This window comes from Bombus vosnesenskii, unplaced genomic scaffold (genome assembly GCF_011952255.1).
Source record: "Bombus vosnesenskii isolate JDL3184/JDL3185 unplaced genomic scaffold, Bvos_JDL3184-5_v1.1 scf7180000013295, whole genome shotgun sequence".
Taxonomy (NCBI): Eukaryota; Metazoa; Arthropoda; class Insecta; order Hymenoptera; family Apidae; genus Bombus; species Bombus vosnesenskii.
Genome location: NW_022882946.1, coordinates 7,183,277 through 7,198,750, shown reverse-complemented (window position 1 = coordinate 7,198,750; position 15,474 = coordinate 7,183,277). Strand labels below are relative to the sequence as shown.

Below are 15,474 nucleotides of genomic sequence, written 5' to 3'. Positions count from 1 at the left end.
CCTACTTTTAGATTGTACTTGTTTATTTTGTTATGAATTAACACACGAGTTTATTTTATAATATTACACGCAACCTATTATAATCATTTCCTACTTAACTTTTATGTTACTTCTTATTTGACACTTAAATCTCCTGTTATCTAAGTGGTTAACGCTCCGATTATACATGTATACATATGTAGCATAGCAGTTGATAAAAAACACTCATGTTTTGAAGATTATCTGCCGAAATATGCAATATGTTTGCATGTTTCAAAGAATCTTTCATTATACATAAAATTTAAAAATATATATATATGTATAATCTTGTTATTAGTTCAAGGTATTAAGTAACTAAAAAAAATGTTTGGGACAAGTGAGACAAAATAAATTTAGTTACATAATGTTTTACTGTAAATCTTTCTTCCGTTAAAGACATCTACATTACTGGTTTTCGTTAATGTTAAACTTTACCTTACGTTGATATCAAAACATTAATCACGTTAAATACATTAAAAACATCTTCTATAATTTTGTTAAAAAAATTTAATTATTTTATATAAGCAGAGTAATCATTATTGATTTCTTTGTGAAGTTGATTTGAATAGCATATTCTTGGAGCATTTGCGATAACCGTATGTTATAAAAAAAAAATTTTTCATCTTTAATAAAAATAACTAATATTCAAGAGAATCACTAATGACACATGCCCGTCTTTAGAAATAATATATTATACCTAGTAATTATAATATTGGTCGTAAACTTTTCAACAGTCTTTATATAAAATAAGGCTTAAATAATATTTAATGACATTTATTGTATGCTTATTTATTCTCATATACGAACTACATTTTGAACTACCAAGATATTAATTTATTTACATACAATGAAAATTTTCTGTAATTTATTTTTATATCGTATACAGATATTTTCGAATATATCTTGTACTAATGTACAAAAATGTTCTATATAATATAATTATATATATATATATATATATATATACCCTATATATATATATATATATATATATACCCTTAAATATATAGTACGATATTTATAGTCCGTAAACAGAATGCATATGATATAAATGAAAAAGATGAATGAAGATGGCGAAAGTGCGGGAGATAAATTTGCAAATAAGAGAAAAAATATAAAGCCGGAAGTTCATTCTAAGCCAATAGATAAATAATAAATAAAATAAAATATAATATTTTTGAAGACATTACAACCAATAATTTACAAACCGTTATTGTTATTTTTAACAATTCCATTGCGCGTTATGATTGCGTGATCTCGCGGTGAGTTATTAAACTATTTACGAACATTACCTTTTACTGATCATGTAGCAGTCCTACTTATAATCTAACTTAAATTTGTTCTTTTTTGTCAATGAACCTTCAAAACAACTTATGTAACCGTTCGAAATGAATCTTTTTCTTAACAAGTACACATTTCCTCGATAAAAAAATGTTATACTTTGTATAAATATTAATACCTAATTTACTTTTCTTTATGACTGTCTGTATCTTATATCTTTAAATACAAATCATTTCAATCAAGTCACATTTATATCTATTTTCGTGTATTAAATACGCTTCAGTCGAATGTAACAAGCAAGATGTATTTTTCTGTTTTGATAATATAATGAACTACTTTTGTAACTTGTGCAAATGATATATTTTAATAATGCTTACCATACAATTTGGGCAATGTGGAAATCAACTAGGACATACATTATTCTCAGAAGTATCATCTGATTTGGAATGTGCAAATACAGGTGTATCATATAAGGCTAATTATCAATATTCAGAAGACACATTTAATAAATGGTTTAATGGTATATCTAAAAGTAATCAACGTTTGGCAAGAGCAGTTCTTGTTGATACTGAGCAAAAAGTAATAAGTAAGATTTATAACGATAAAAGTAATTCATGGACATATTCAACAACGAATGTAATTTGTCAAGCTGGCGGAGGTTGTGCAAATAATTGGGCATTTGGTTATATGATAAAAGGATATGAATTAAGCAATGTGATATTAAATTGTGTCAGACAAGAAATTGAAAAATTAGATCATTTTGATGGATTTCTTTTGTTACTAAGTTCTGCAGGTGGAACAGGATCTGGCATTGGAAGTTATATTACAAAACTATTGCGTAAAGAATATGGTAAAAAATCTATTGTTAACACAACAATATTACCATTTTCATTTGGAGAAGTATGTACACAAAATTATAATACATTATTGACTTTAGCAAAACTTTACAGTGAAAGTGATATCAATATTTTAATTGAGAATGAACAGATATATAATATATGTACCAATTTATTGAAGAAATCACCTACAAATTTACAAGATATGAATGAGGTTATTTCAGAAAAGCTACTAGCTGTATTTCAACCAGTAGATTGTATAAACCATAACATAAATTCATTATTATCACAGATAGCATGTCACCCTTCATATAAAATAGCAACAATCAAGAGTAGCCCACATATACCTGCAGCATTCGCAAACTATGAACCTGTGTATAATTGGAATTCATATATACATCATTTAAAGCAAACGCTTAGAATATCAAACTTCAATTCACAGTTAACTAATGTTGAATTAAAAATACCATCTAATTCATTAAGCAACACCACACATCATACATATGCTTGCTCAATATCAAACGTTTTGATAACTCGTGGAATAGCATCAGAACAAGATCCTATAGTAACAGACATATTTAAAGAAAAACATTTATATGCAGACTGGAATACAATTAATTGGTTCACTCATTTGCATCAAAACAGAAAATTCTTAAACCATGATAAATTTCTTGCATTGATAACCAATAATTTCCAAATTTCTTATTCTTTGGATATACTTTTAAACAAAGCTTGGAAGTCGTATGTTCATTCTGCATTTTTACATCAATATAAACAATTTGGTTTAGAAGAAGATGATTTTTTACAAGCATTCGCAGTGCTTGAAAATGTTGTAAAAGATTATAAAGAATTGGTTCCTCATGCAAAGCAATAATAAATCATAATTAGTTTTCATAATTGAAATGTAATAAATAAAAAGTTAATTATAAACTTTTTACAACATTGTTTGTGTACATAAATTTTTACTTGTATCACAAAAGCAAGCTATTTTTCGTGACGAATTCAAATATTGTGTACGTAGGAGTCAAAAACACGTATGGAAGGGTAACTATGACGTCACAAGAAAATCGACCAACTTGCGACGTTGTATATTGCATATTATGTAGGTATAATAGATATCTACGTCTAAAATGCAACAATGACAAAGACAAAACAAGAAATGTAGTAAAAAAAGATAAAAAGAAATTTAACATAGAGAAGACGAGACGTATTTAACAAATCGAGAATGGTTTTCAGTTTAACTTGGAGAGAGTGGGAGAAAGTAAATGAGAAAATGAGCATCTTTGTACTACACATCCCTTTTATAATGTGGGAGTTAGGAATAAGTAGGAAGGTATATTCTGCGCTTGTGCGAAGGGGCGGCTGAATCCAAATGATGCAGAACGAAAAAGTTCTGACCATTTCCAAGAAACAACGAAAATATTTCCAAGAACCGTAGTCATCTATTTCCCCTCTTCTGTTCATCCAGGGAGAATCGAAAGAATAAATTTATCGAGAACGGTATTATATAGTACAGCATCACTGTTAAAATATAATGAAACTTTGAATTTTATTTAATTAACTTTAATTATAATTAAACTTTGAGAATATTGTGTAATATAATTTTTAAAACATGATTATCGATATTTAATAACTAATATATTGGATTATTTAACGCTTACAGATTATTTTAAGATTTAAATATTTTACATATATAAATGATGTTACATATTATTGGGCGCAATCAAATTTAAGTATTTTTTATAATTATATCAATATAGGACATTTTGAAATTTCTAAATAAAATGATCTATTATGGTTGTCTAAGATATTTCAAGGTCTTACTTTTAGACGCGTTATGTAAAGGTAGAAAAAAAGAAAAGAATCTATGGCGTGGGGAATACTATATAAACAACGACAGATGCACTATCCACACCGTTCTCTAGCATCAGTCAAGCGTTACAGGTACAGCTACGATTGTCAGAAACTCGTTTGCTGCCCCTTCATCGCCCCCACTGCATATCCTAACTATTGAGCACCTTTAAGATTAAGTATACCCCACTACTAATCTTTTAAATCTGGCGATAGTATGTATGTATTGCCATAAAAAAGACAAGGTTTTTGAATATGAATTAATTACATAAATCTTGAGGCATATGTAATCAACATGGAATTTATCTATTCTTCTTCTTTCATAAAATCTAGAAGATAATGTTCCAAAGCTTTAAGTTAGTGATTTTTCATAATGTGGGGTTGAAGGAAGTAGCGTGTACAGTAGTGGCGCCATCTAACATATACAGGGTCGCATAGCTGCCTCTTCAAAAAGTATATTATTAATTGTAAGGTTATTTCTAAATAATATATCAATATCTGCTCTGTATCCTTACACTTTTAATTGTGCGACGTTTATTAACGAGATCATTGAAACTACTATAACAAATGGAATATCAAAATATGTTATTTTAAGATATCAACAAATTAACAGGATTCTTCGAAAGTATACATGCCTCCCTGTAAACCTGCGCACGGATACATAGAACACAGCACGTAGTAGTATTCGTGTGCGCGACTCGAATACCAAGAGGCGTGGTTTGAATAGACGAACCTGTTCGGTACTTTGTCTCCCTCTACTAGATACAGAACCCATCGTCTTTACACACTCCCACAGAAAGCAGGCGCACTCTGGTGTCGAAGCCATGGACGATGGTACGCGCCATTTTGTTTAGTGTCCGCTGGACGCGTCGTGCGTCGGGGTGTTGTGGGGTTGTTTTCATGACCGTCAATCGAGAATAAATCCGCGGCTCTTTGAGCTCGCTTACAATTTCGCGCGTACGTACTAGTGTAATCATTTGAACAGTGAAGACACGTATATATGTCTTTTGCATGATTATCGTGACGTGCAACACGAGGATACGTTTTTTGAAAGAGTCGAGGACTCTCGTGCTTATAGTGTCAGATTTAGCAGTTCCAAAGACTTCGCAAATGTATGGCGCCAGATACAACTATATGGATACTTGGTAGGGAATTGCCACTGTCGTCGTTCATCGTCGGCAGATATATTTTTTATAAAGGTAAGAAAAGAGGGGTTGCCCGAGCTTAATCAATAAAGCGTCTTCTCCATACTCTTTCTCTTCCTTTTCTCTGGTTTTCAAACACGGGAAACTTTTAGGTATCGTCGTTGTCTGATTATCCGACGCTTCATGGTTCGACGAGTTTTTCGTACCAAATGTCGTGCGCCCTGACCACGGTAGTGTCTCGCTTGTGCAAGCCGCTCGAGGAAAGTGAAAGCTCACGTTCCCGATCGTTCTGCACTGAGCACGAATCTCGTTCCGTCCGTCGCGTCGTAGTGGTGCACATTTCATGCGTCTCGTCTCAAACACTGAAGCGTCATTTGGCCCAAGTTGTCGGCACTTTGAATTGTACTCTTATTACTTCCTCAGTAAAAGCGTCCATTATTTTCGTATGAATGAGAAAAGAACGCTTTTAAAGAAAGGCGATGAATGAGAAAGGACACTCTGTGTAAAAACAGGTTTTTCGAATTAATCCGTGCATATTAAAATAAAAGGATTTTTATCTTAAATATTAATAAGGTTCGGTTTTCTTTAAGACCAGTAAAATGTTGAAAATGATGAGTACTGGTATATAAAATGAAAAACTGCCTGTTATTTATTTTTTGAGTATATTATAATTTCGGAAAAAGTTTCTTTTCTTAATATACACTATATATGCAATGCACACATGTACTTTTTGTGTTTTTGAGCCGAGTAAAGGCAATAATATCAAAGATGTTTATTCTCAATAAACATTATATAAGATATTAGTATATAAAGTTATTATTAAGTTCTGGTGACATATTTCTTTTATTACATTGTACTACGTGCCCTTGAACAGATAGGTTACACTGAATTTCATTTCACTTGTGTTTAAAAAATAAGTAGTGAAGTTCATTTTCTTGAAATATTATCAAAATATCGTCTAGTTAGAACCGCATTAAAGCAATATGTGTACCGATCACTGATGCTATAAACAGCATCGCGATCACTCAATTTATCGGGTGATTTCAACGCTAGGATGTGCACCAATACTATACATGTTACTCTAATGAAATATTTAACACGTATACATAATAAACACGTCGAATTTCATTTTTGATAGTAATGATGCAATATATAAACGATGAATTAAGACTATTTGATACACCTTCCGTACTAGATCATATAGCGCTCATTCATTTTTTATGTAATCAATAAATTTTTTAAAAATTCTAATTTATTCTAGTGATGATCTACTTAAAACATTTCACGGATATTTTTTCACGTTATCATTTCTGTCGCATATATTGCATTTCGTGCGTTTCAGACAACAGCAAAACTGAAATTTCTTCCACCTCCGTCGAAGGATGCGGAGGTGTATTCGTAAAAAGATGTTAACGAATGCAATGATGGAAGCATTAATATGTATTTCATCCTTCTTTCAATGTATTAACAGAATTTGTTCGTTACGTTATACATAATAAACCATTTCTATTTCTTATCGTATTTAAGTTTTCTATCAAACTCTTCTCTTTTGTTTCGCGACCTCGATATTGGAAGTATTTTTAGATTGTTCTATAAAACTTACGATGGAACTTTTCTCAATGCAACAAAGTCACGCACACATGTATATGTAACGCACACATGTATATATATATGTAACGAAAATATAAAGGTTTGAAGCTGACGTAATATTTTCTGTTAACTTATTAAATTTGCCGCTATAACATTAGTCATGTACACATAATTCCTTATTTTAATCTACTTTGTGATATACTGAATATATTATAATTTAATATTAACCATCCATATCGTAATGTTCACACATACCCGGAAATTATAGCATTCTGGTCAACAAAGCGACAAATCAGGATAGACAATAAGCACCCTACTCATTACGATTCATTCTTCCCTAACTTTACTCACGGAAATAGTCTGTTCAAGAAACGTGGGGTGCAACATGTTCACTCTTTTGGAACATTGATCTGTTAACTCTAGCAAAATTTTCAGAAACCCCTTCATTGTATCATGTGAAGGTTCCAGCTCTAGAAATATATTCTGTAAATAAAATGAACATATATTCAATTTTGAAAATAAAATTATTTGAATAATCATAAAAAACCATTAATAACGTCTTTCTTTGTATTTATCCCAAATAAATATATTTGGAAGCACGAAATATCCCTCCTGCCCCCCTCCCTTCTCCCAGCAGATCTAGGTTTCGGGAGGTGGTTCCTAGTATATTAGACCTTACCTAGCACAGGTGCTGCGGATTAATCCAAGACACACCTACGAATGACTCACTATACAAAACTCTGTATCCTTTTTTTTTCTTTTCGTAGCGCGAAAGGGTTCTGTGTTTAAACCAGTATCTGATAAAGGTTTTTTGCAAAACCGGTTGGATTTTTAATTAATCCTCTTATTTTCTGTCGCATTATTTTTGCTACAAAATTGCAAAGATTTTATAATTTAAAAAAAGCAAAGACTTTTGTTTTTCATAAGTATTAAATAAAAGACAAGCTATATGCAGTACTCAAATTTTAAGTAAATCTTTCACTTTACCTTTCGTGCTAATATTCTGTTAGAAAGCGTGATTTCTTTAATTATCGGCTAAAAATGCAAGTATGATTAGGTTTAACCTAAAGAATCTGCACAAAAAATAAAAGCACGGTTGTTTGGTATGTGACGGCCACATACCACGCCTCTTACTAGATCGGCATTCCATTGAACCCAGCCTCCCCATGTTATGCTAAAGGTGATTTCTTATTCGTCTTTTCTCTTTTTCCTCTGGTCTTCGCTCTTGATAAAGTAACATTGCGACGAATACATTTTTTGACGATATACACGTGCATGTAACAAGCGTCAAAAATGTTCTCTTACTTAAAATAATATTAGTAAGGAAATTTACATCCATAAATTGTATTATTTATACATTTATTTTATTTATTTTATTTATTTTATAAATTAAATGATAAATTATATTACAGAATTGGAATACAAAACAATAAGCAACCATGCGTACTCCTGCCGGGACAGAGACACTGTCGCAACCTGAGATGTACAAATTTGAATCTCAGGAAACAGAAGCGTCATCGGGTGTCAATCAAGTAGTTTTATCACCTTCTCATCCGGAAGCGCACATATTCACTAACAGGTAAGAATGTAGTATTTTTACAGTGTCAAATATAAAACGAATATTGCATATAATAAATTTGAAATAACACGCTTTCTTACATTAAATTACGCGCGTACAATTGCGCATGCGCATTCTTAATTATCTGTCATAGACCTTAAAATTTATATTTGAAATTAGGAGTAACTTAATTATCACAAAATATAACTTTACTGCGTGATATTAATTCTGATAATGTTTCAATTGTACATATGTATTTGTCCTATAAATGATATGTAGAATAATCGTATATTTTTCGATTGTCAAATTGTAATGCACTACAATTACGAACAACCACTTAATCGTAACATCGTCATGCATCATACTGTACATACACACATAAAAGCAAACGGTAAATGCGGCCCTCTGCCGGCTAACTTGTTAGTTTACGATATGTCTCGTGGTCGTATGCATCCTGTATAGTTTCATCGTATTTATATTTTGTTTATCGTGAAAACGTTCAATCAGTGGCATGGTTTTGTGACACTTTCTCTCAGTGTATGGGTCAAGCGTGTTATATCCATATGCTACGCGTGATACGATGGTATTTACACGATTTTTCCTTCGGAAGACACAGAACGACGATGTGGTCGTTCCAAACAACGTCGGTACGAGGAGGTGAGGACGAAGGCCAAGTCGTCGGAATGCGCTTCCGATAACGGCATAACGGCACCATCGTTGACGGCTTTGATCTTGTCCCCACACTAACACATCTATAGAAACTCATATTGTCAATCTTTTCTATTTATCAGATATATTTATGTCCTAAACATAATTCCTAATCACACGACCCATGTCATTTTTATCATTTCTATTTTTCAGTTATTAAAACATGTCTTTCTTACGCGATTTCAGTATCTTCGATATAAACACGAAAGAGTATTTTTAAATGATATAGCACAAGATACATAATACACAGAAGTAAAGTACATTGCAGATACTTACACTTATCGTATGATATTGCTTATAACAGCTACTTGACTCACGACTTATGATCACAGCTTACATGTTTGACAGGTGTATAAGTCATTTAAGGAAATCGATGCTCAGTGATTAAATGTTCCTATTAATTTCACTTACATTAGATTTCATGACGTTTTAACATGACGATTTTAATACATACACATATCCATATTGATTGTGTATGTAACGAATCGTTTGTTATGACAATAAGACATGAAAATTTGATATGCCCAAATCTCTTTGTTGCGTTTTCCGAAATAATGTCACTTTTCTTTTGTTTGGAGTCTAAATTCTGAAATTTTTCAACACAGATATGTCAGGGACTTAAGTTTATTAATAATAGTTATAAAGCGAAAAAATATGATTATTGTTTGATTAAGATAATTTGATTAGTATAAATTAATGAGTTAATAAAGAGATTTGTTTAAATGGTACATTTTCAAAAATAATTTATATATTGACATTTTGAATAAAAATTTCATGACAATTATTTACTCTTTTAACAAAGTTATGAGTTAGTCAGTTAGTTTATATTAGAAGCTTTATTCAAAATTAAATTAATAATTTCCAAAAAAATTAATAAAGAATATTTTTACTCCTTACTAACATTTTTTCTATAGTTAATATTTCAATTCACAATATCATATATTACATTATTTTCAGTAGTTCAAGATGAGAAACTCCAGTAAAAAACAAAATTCCTGTAACTCTTGCTTGATAAAGTTTTGTAATACACATTTGCTACATATTTCATGATAGTATTTTTGCTGCATTGTAAAAAATTATATTTATCGAATAAAAATAGCAAAATAATTGAAATAATTTTGTTCTTTCATTAATATTTTAACATTTTCATATTCAGAAATTAAGTTTTTTAATGTCTTTGATTATTTATTTTAGCATGTTATGTATACAAGAAGAATTAGGTCAGTTGAGTGGAATTGCAGGAGGTCCTATTATCCCTGACCCACGTGATGCTCAATTACCTAATAACAATCATAGCAATTCAGAAAGCAATAGTAACTCTAGTGAAACTGCAACAAAATGTACTCCAGGTACTGGAACTTTAGATGCACAAAGATCAAGCTGGGTGGAAGGTATATTAGGGTGCATGCGTCCAGTTTGGACTATGCTTTCAAAAGCAGCTGTTAATGAAAAAATTAAAGGACATCAAAGTAAGTAATCACTTTTTATAGATTTAATATAGTCTTTATAACATTATTTATAGGATGAAATCAAATAATTTTAGCGGATGACTGGGAAATACCGTTTGAATCAATCAGTGAACTGCAATGGCTCGGATCTGGAGCACAGGGGGCAGTATTTAGTGGAAAATTAAATAAAGAAGTTGTAGCTGTAAAAAAGGTGCGAGAGCCGCGTGAGACTGATATACGGCACTTACGGAAGTTAAATCATCCGAATATTGTTCAATTTAAGTAAGTTTTTAGCTGTACTATAAATGCTATAAAAAATAATATAAATAATCTTTATATATTCTCAGAGGTGTTTGCACACAAGCACCATGTTACTGTATAATTATGGAGTTTTGTCCATACGGACCATTATACGACCTCCTTAGGGCTGGAGAACCAGTTCCACCTCCTAGATTAGTATCATGGTCAAAACAAATTGCTGCTGGAATGGCCTATCTTCATGCACATAAAATTATACACAGAGATCTTAAAAGCCCAAAGTATGTTATTTAATCTAATATAATTAAATTCATATATATTTTTAGGCTTAGTAAATTTTTATTTACCTCATAAAATAAGAGCATCTTTGTCTTACTATACTTGCGTACTATATTTACGTGTTTATCTTCTAAATTCTATTTACAATTTCAGTGTGTTGATAGGACAAGGAGAAGTTGTTAAAATTAGCGATTTTGGAACTAGTAGAGAATGGAATGAAATTAGTACAAGAATGAGTTTCGCTGGTACAGTTGCCTGGATGGCCCCAGAAATCATCAGAAACGAGCCTTGTTCTGAGAAAGTAGATATATGGTCGTATGGTGTGGTATTATGGGAACTCTTAAGCGGAGAAATACCTTACAAAGACGTGGATTCTTCCGCAATCATTTGGGGCGTGGGCAATAATTCTCTTCATTTACCAATCCCTGCAAGCTGCCCAGAAGGTTACAGGTTACTTGTAAAACAATGTTGGGCTGCAAAACCACGTAATAGACCTTCCTTTAAACATATTGAAATTCATCTCGGAATTGCAGCAGTTGAAGTGCTATGTACAAAACCTGATGATTACTTTAAGACACAGGTAAATTGAAAACCTAAAAATAAAAATGAAACAAACCTATTTAAATATTAAAAGGTGTTTATAATTTTTATAATTACAGCAATCTTGGAAAAAAGAAATTAGAGATCATATGAAACAAATGCAGACAAATAGTTGTAGTAGTCCAAGATTTGAAGCTGATCTCATTCGACGACGTGAGGATGAATTAAGACATGCTCAAGATATTCGAGAACATTATGAACGTAAACTCGAACGTACTAATAATTTGTACTTAGAATTAAGCGCTGTTTTATTGCAGTTGGAACAGCGTGAACGAGATGTAATTAAGTAAGTAATAAATTAGAAAATTAGAATAGCTAATAGTAAGTAATTTTAATATATCTTTTTTCTCTCTTAGACGAGAACAACAAAGTGGGTATAAGCAATGTAAGAAGCGACTTGTACACCCTCTTATAAAGGCTCAAGAAAGACTTCATCGTAGACGTAACCCTCAATTTTCAACATCATCTACTCCAACAACTCCACCATCCCCAACAGACTGTCCACAAACTCCTATAAAAGCAACTATGTGTACCCAACTAAATGAATCTAATCAACCAGAGACAGTTTTAGTCCCTAATAATAGTTTCAAACAACGCAAATATAGGCATCGTAGAGTAGGATCTGGATGTGGTGTAAATTCTAGCCCACGATCGAGTCCTCATCGTGAAAGAAAAGTACGTATCTAACATGAGAATATGTACTTATTAATTAACAAAATAAAATATAATGCTGCATATCTATTTTCAGAGTACAGAAGTATGTGCACGTTTTGTTGATAGTCAAACACAAACAGATATAATGGATATCAACGAAACTGATTTTAATCCTGTTGGACATACAACAACAATCTCATCAACAGAAAAACTTTCTGTAAATAGTCTTAATAAACAGTCATTAAATAAACAAACACCAGAAAGTTTAAATGGAAATTCAGTTTTATCCGAAGCTCATTATAGAATGCAATCTAGTCCTTGTTCCAGTCCTGAACCTTCAAATGAAAATCGTGCAAATGGAAATGAACGTTTAAAGGACTGTAGTGATGACGATAATCTTGAAACACTTGGTCGAAAAGTTAGCGAAATTATTAATGCTAATCGTCTTATTTCTCCTATAGATAATGGAAATTGCGATGATGTGATACAACACAGGTAAAACATATTTAATATAAATATACATATATCAATATATGGACTTCAACAATAATTAAAAGTAATAAATAATTGTTCATTTCAGAGGCAAAGAAGAACCTATAAACCTGTCCGGACATTTTTGTGGAATTATTGTTAACAATACTAATACACCTCATGAACAATCAGAAATTAAAACTCGACCTTGTTCTGAAAGTATGGATACTTTATGCGATCGTGAAGATGATGCATGTGAGGAAAGTTGGTCAGATGAAGAAGGCGAAGATCCAAGTTATACGTATAATTACTCTTTAAAAAGAAGAAGGTATTTTTTTTAGAATAATGTAAAAGTATGAAATTAATCTAATTCATATCTTAATTTAATGAATTTATTTTAAAGTATTGCAAGGCGACCAATTGGTCCTGGATGTAGATTAAGAAGATTTAAACATGCACCTGAACGCATAGAGAGAGTGTTAGCTTCTGATGAGGAAAATACTTCCGAATATTCACATCCTCCGTCCAGTCAATCCTCCACGTTAGAAAGTAATTCCGATATGCAAAGAGTATTTCGTAATATTCACTATTCTCATAAGGTGAGTCAAAATAATTCTTATTATTAATGTAATATTATTGAAAATACAGTAAAAATATATACAGTATAATACACAATATATTTTTACTTTTATTTCTATTTTTATTTAGAGGAAAGAAATAGATGATGTTTCTGATACATCAAGTCAATCGGAAACAGATGAAGTCAGTGAGATTACAATTGCATCTCAACCAGTAGTTGCAAACTTAAAAATAGAAAGTAGTGTGTAGATTAACAGGATTTTTATATCTCATTTACGATTGATATAAGTACCTAACAATCAGTGCATTTTTGTAGCGTATGCTCTCATCCTGTGTTAAATATTGTAGATATTTATCAATTTAAGGTATATGTTAGATATATATGTACATTAATTTTATGCATTATTTATCAATGAAATATTACATTAATATTATTAAGATACTAGACAGTTACTGAGAAAAGTTTATAAAAATCACATTCTAAATCTTTATTAAAATTTAAATTACTATTTTTGAAAACTATTACAAAGTTCAACAACTGAATTAATTTAATGAAATTGTTTTCTATCATTATCTATGATATGATTTATTATACGCTATAGAAAATGAACATAAATCAATAACTATTTTTTCTAAGAAAAATATAAAATATAGATTGCTGATATTTTCAACAGAATCGAAAATTTACACAAACATGTGTATAAACATGTTATATAGTATTATTTGTAAATACATGCACCTCATGCTCGCGTCTGAAAGAGAAAAAATCATTACTTAAAATTCATTCCATTATGTTTTATATTTTTTTTTTATAGTTCCTTTTAGTAAATGTAGAATTCTCAACTAATCAATTATGAACTTATTATCAATTATGTATTGCATTTATTTCATATCATTAATAAAAAATATTCAGTTAGACTCAAATCAATCATTCCTACGATGAATGCAAAATCAGTTATGGATAATTGCATTCACTTGTACGTATAGATGAAATTCACCATAATGTAGAAATCAATTTTAAAAATCAATAAACTCATATATTATTTGGTAGTTTACAAAGAGTTATTGTATATAAATACAATAAAATAAAAGTAAATATTGCATTAGAAAAATATACTTTTGAAAGTGATTTAGAAAATATGTAATGGAATGACAATTACTAAATAAATTTTAAAACATAAGTGCCTGTGGCAATTTTCATAAAGTACACCAAATAGTGATTATTGAAATAAAATAACAAAATCTAATTAATGTGCAATAAACAGCAATTAAGCTTGCAACTGAAAATAGGATCACATCAGTACAATAATTTTTCGATTCAATAAATATTCTGCTATTCCGATAAAATCAAATTATAAATAACATGAGGTATTGCTCGAGGGCTATTTTACTGTAACAAAGTCATTAAATATTTTTGATGCATTAAAACTTTTACCAATAATCTTACTACAGATTTCATTAATGTACTATATGTAATAAATTTTATTGTTTCATTTTTCAATTAATAAATGAAAACAATCTAATTTAATGACTATGTTAGAAAACTAGTGTAAGTAGTATTATGATATAGTCAAAACAATGCAGGTTGTCTGAGTTTCAAACTGAAACTCAATAATAGTGTTGGACTGTATGTAAAAGTCATATACTCATTCTCTCAAATTAATAACAATAAATATCGTAATTACACATGCAAAACTAAACGACATCGTTAAGTCAATTGTCCAAAGTACTGTCTGCATCCATCTATTGTACCTGCTTTGAAACTCAAATTGCCTTAATGACAATTACTATACTATTGTAAATATAGACAATACAACATAAACTTAAGAAAATAGTAGCTAAGGTATGATATAACATTTTCATGTGCTCATTTGGACGAAGTAATTAATAAGATATATAAAGATGTACTTTATGATAATCATACATATTGTATCTATTATATTTATGCGAGTAGTTGCATAAATTGTTCCTTCTTGTGCAGTGGCAGCTAAACTGACTAGTTCTATTATTCTTTAATAATAGAAGCAGTACACAAAATTTGTGTTATAAACAAATAAAGTTGATTTACAATAATTGGTATATGCAATTTAATTACAAACCTTAATAACATTGTAAACTTATTAGATAATTTAATTTTGTTAAAATAAAACTATTTTTATATAAATTATAAAGTATTAATTATTTATATATGCATTAAC

The 15,474-nt window shown here is 30.3% G+C and overlaps 2 protein-coding genes and 2 long non-coding RNA genes across 5 annotated transcripts; 2 read left to right on the top strand and 2 right to left on the bottom strand.

Annotated features, from left to right (window-relative positions):
* The first annotated feature begins 1,335 nt into the window (after positions 1-1,335).
* LOC117233326 (tubulin delta chain-like) lies at positions 1,336-3,077 on the top strand. The gene has a single exon (XM_033493510.1). It carries the CDS (start codon positions 1,669-1,671, stop codon positions 3,007-3,009), a length of 1,341 nt encoding a protein of 446 aa, XP_033349401.1. The 5' UTR covers positions 1,336-1,668; the 3' UTR covers positions 3,010-3,077.
* Positions 3,078-4,817: 1,740 nt separating this feature from the next.
* Positions 4,818-15,349, top strand: LOC117233129 (mitogen-activated protein kinase kinase kinase 12). 2 transcript variants are annotated; one of them, XM_033493121.1, is made up of 12 exons: positions 4,818-5,185; positions 8,134-8,300; positions 10,182-10,456; positions 10,531-10,717; positions 10,783-10,974; positions 11,126-11,552; positions 11,632-11,858; positions 11,929-12,247; positions 12,321-12,721; positions 12,807-13,025; positions 13,101-13,296; positions 13,406-15,349. In XM_033493121.1, the coding sequence occupies exons 2-12, from the start codon at positions 8,161-8,163 to the stop codon at positions 13,523-13,525; spliced, it is 2,703 nt and encodes a 900-aa protein (XP_033349012.1). In that variant the 5' UTR covers positions 4,818-5,185; positions 8,134-8,160; the 3' UTR covers positions 13,526-15,349. The 2 variants fall into 2 exon arrangements, with proteins under 2 accessions (XP_033349012.1, XP_033349013.1); XM_033493122.1 differs by lacking the exons at positions 4,818-5,185; positions 8,134-8,300 and adding an exon at positions 8,680-8,936.
* LOC117233134 lies at positions 6,985-7,659 on the bottom strand. The gene is made up of 2 exons (XR_004493267.1): positions 7,401-7,659; positions 6,985-7,204 (listed from the first exon to the last, which is right to left on the bottom strand). It is a non-coding gene; the product is annotated as an uncharacterized LOC117233134 (long non-coding RNA).
* Positions 8,129-9,352, bottom strand: LOC117233132. Its single transcript, XR_004493266.1, has 2 exons — positions 9,264-9,352; positions 8,129-9,031 (listed from the first exon to the last, which is right to left on the bottom strand). It is a non-coding gene; the product is annotated as an uncharacterized LOC117233132 (long non-coding RNA).
* Positions 15,350-15,474: the final 125 nt, after the last annotated feature.